Genomic DNA, 3040 nt, shown 5'->3' with positions numbered 1-3040 from the left:
CCCACACACACTATAGTTGGGCCCCTGGGCGGGGCAAGCTGCAGCCCCTCCTGCTGTCCTACACTCACCCCCCCCAAGCCTGGGATTCAGACGCTGATGGGAGTTGTAGTTGTACCAATGTCAGTTCCACAGACACAGCAATTGGCTGCTGGGAGATGTGTCACTAACAGATTATAGTGACGGGCCGCAGGGGCTGATGGGAGTTGTAGTTGTACCAGTATATCAGTTCCACAGACACAGCAATTGGCTGCTGGGAGATGTGTCACTAACAGATTATAGTGACGGGCCGCAGGGGCTGATGGGAGTTGTAGTTGTACCAGTATGTCAGTTCCACAGACACAGCAATTGGCTGCTGGGAGATGTGTCACTAACAGATTATAGTGACGGGCCGCAGGGGCTGATGGGAGTTGTAGTTGTACCAGTATATCAGTTCCACAGACACAGCAATTGGCTGCTGGGAGATGTGTCACTAACAGATTATAGTGACGGGCCGCAGGGGCTGATGGAAGAGAATGATATGAGCGGCATATTGTGACGGTCTCTGCTTCCTGTGCATGGTGTGATGGAAATAGTGAGATAACGGGGGGTCCCAGAGTGTCTCTGTTTGTTTGGTGGGGGTTTCACTATCAGAATGGAGAGAGATTTGTGTCTCATTATGATCTTTCCCACAATTTATTTGTAAAATGCCCCAAGCCCATACACAAAAGGTGGGAGCCCGGGGGGCCCAGGGGCCCTCTTGTACATGCCCCAAGCCCATACACAAAAGGTGGGAGCCCGGGGGCCCGCATGTACATACCCCAAGCCCATACACAAAAGGTGGGAGCCCGGGGGCCCGCATGTACATACCCCAAGCCCATACACAAAAGGTGGGGGCCCCATGTACATATTGCACAGTGTTTCCAGTCAGGAATCAGTGTTAGTAACAATCAGAAGTGACAGAAGAACATTCAGGAGTCAGCAGGTCGGTATCTTCACGAGACCAAGTCCAGCTCAGTCCCACAGATGCCCAGGCTGTGCCCTCTGCCAACCCATTGCACATATACAGTGTCTCCACAAACGCCCACAGTCTGGTACCTTTGCTACCCTCCTTGTGCCAGAGATAGTCTCCCAGTAACCTGTGCAGCCAGCAATCTGTGCCCTGCCCTGTGCCAACTGGATGCCAGGAGGGGCAGACTCTCTGCCTCATTCTGCACTTTGTAGCGTAGTTACTGCTTGCCAAAAGAATGGCACCGGTGAGCTTTGTTATTCAATTTCCTGCTTGATAATGGGGCCAGTCTCCCAGAATGCTGCTGGAGGGCCCCACATCCGGGCCACTAGGGCAGTACGAGCCATCGCGGCTGCTTGGCTGCTGGAGGCAGGAGCCATCTTGCTGGGCATTGGCTTCTAGTCCAGTGTCAGACTAAAGTGCCAGGCGGGGTGCCATCTGATGGTCCATCACCTTGCATGCTGGCCTGGCTACACCACTCCTGCCCAAGATACTCTGAGAAGTGCCTGGGGGGGGGGTAGAAAGGAAAGCAGAGCAGCAAGTGGGGGGGTAGATTAAGCGCCAGGGAGGAAAGAGGAGGGCGAGGGGGGGAGAAAAGCAAAGAGAAGCATTAGAGATTTACATGATGCGCCAGCACATTACAGGGGGCAGACACACGGGGGCAGACACACGGGGGCAGAGGTGGGTCACTGATCACTTATAGGGAGGGTAGAATGAGTGGGGGGGGGGCAGCTAAGTAAAGCAAGAAGGCACAGACATGAATATGGACTAGCAGAGAAAGGGTTAATAGAGTATCTCATACCTGCCGTGCATTGGGGCCCCAGTGAAACTGATGGAGTGGGGCAGGGGGGAGCCAGCCTGGTAGTGCCCGTCGGGGTAAGTAGGACGATAGTAGCGCGGGTATTGCATCTGGGAAGAGACCGGGCAGCGGTGGAGGCCACCGGTGGCTGCCGAGTTGCGTAGATACCAGTCCCTAAGCCCCTCGAGGGCCAGAGCTTTGTGCACACTCCTTTCCAGGGTCTCGGGTGGGGGGGCACGAGGCTGGCTGCGAGATCTGGGTCCCGGATGGGAAGGCTGGGGGGCAGCCCTTTGGTGCCAGGACTGCTGAAAGCTGCCCACATCTGCCAGCTGGGGGCCACAGGACTTGGTACGGGCAGCGTTCCTGCGCTGCTGCATCTCCACGCGGCTCCGCAGCGCCGGGCTACCCGGGAAGCCATCGTAGTAGCCGTCCCGCCGAGAGTAATGGCCGCTGCCGTCAGGCTCCACAAACCACTGGCCCTCGGGCTCAGTCCAGCCGCGCGGCTGCCTTTCCATGTAATAATCCATCAGGATCTCCTCGTAGGGGAGCCGGGAGTTGCCGCCGCTGCTGCCGCTACTGCTGGGGGTTCGAGGATCTGGGGAACGGGCCCCCCACTGTTGGGGTGGAACTGCCCCAGGCTGGGGGCGCTCGCTCAGGGTTTCCGAGCTCTTGTACGAGGGTTTGGCCGGCGCTTCAGGAGGGGGGCGCTCGATCAGAGCCTCAGAGCTGTTACTGCGCCGGCTCCGAGCAGTGTGGCCCGAGGGCCGCTCACTAGGGTAGCCCACCTGGGAGTCCTGGCTTCCGGACCACTGGCGCTGACACAGGCCGGGGCCCTCCGACCTGTTGGGCAGAAAGGAATTAGGAACAGAATATGTATGTAGAACACCCACAGCCCCACCCATTCACACACCTACAGCCCCGCCCACAGTCCCACCCATGTCCACACCCACCTGAGGGCGGAGCTGCTGCAGGCATTGCGACTCAGGACTGGTGTAGCTGGGACACTGCGGCCCTCCAGGCTGGACAGACTCCGAGGGAAGGAACGAGTGGGGCTGTGGGGCAAGAAGAGATTGACCAATGCGACACCCCCACACACAGAGCAATGTACAATTACCATTTATGCCCTCAGTGTGGGGCTGTTACTATAGAAAATGAGAAGACTGCTCCTGTGTCTCCTTCCTCCCCCTCAGAGGCTCTTTATGTTCCACCATTCAGTAATGCCATTATTTTATTCAGCCCCCCCCCCCAGCAACCCC

At 57.6% G+C, this 3040-nt stretch overlaps 1 protein-coding gene across 3 annotated transcripts in view; it reads right to left on the bottom strand.

The window, feature by feature from the left end:
* Positions 1–648: 648 nt before the first annotated feature.
* The window catches only part of ccdc120 (coiled-coil domain containing 120), a 14183-nt gene continuing 11791 nt past the window's right edge, over positions 649–3040 (bottom strand). For 2 of the 3 annotated variants that reach the window (XM_031891461.1, XM_031891460.1), the window contains exons 9-11: positions 2735–2836; positions 1788–2624; positions 649–1491 (exon numbers count right to left, since the gene is read on the bottom strand). In XM_031891461.1, the coding sequence (XP_031747321.1) occupies positions 1395–1491; positions 1788–2624; positions 2735–2836 (1036 nt within the window). In that variant the 3' untranslated portion in view covers positions 649–1394. The remainder of the gene's footprint in view (positions 1492–1787; positions 2625–2734; positions 2837–3040) is intronic. The other variant, XM_031891462.1, reaches the window with a different exon arrangement.

The sequence above is a fragment of the Xenopus tropicalis genome, chromosome 8, assembly GCF_000004195.4.
Source record: "Xenopus tropicalis strain Nigerian chromosome 8, UCB_Xtro_10.0, whole genome shotgun sequence".
Lineage (NCBI taxonomy): Eukaryota > Metazoa > Chordata > Amphibia > Anura > Pipidae > Xenopus > Xenopus tropicalis.
The sequence above is the reverse complement of the archived record's forward strand: the minus strand, read 5'-3'. Positions and strand labels throughout refer to the sequence as shown.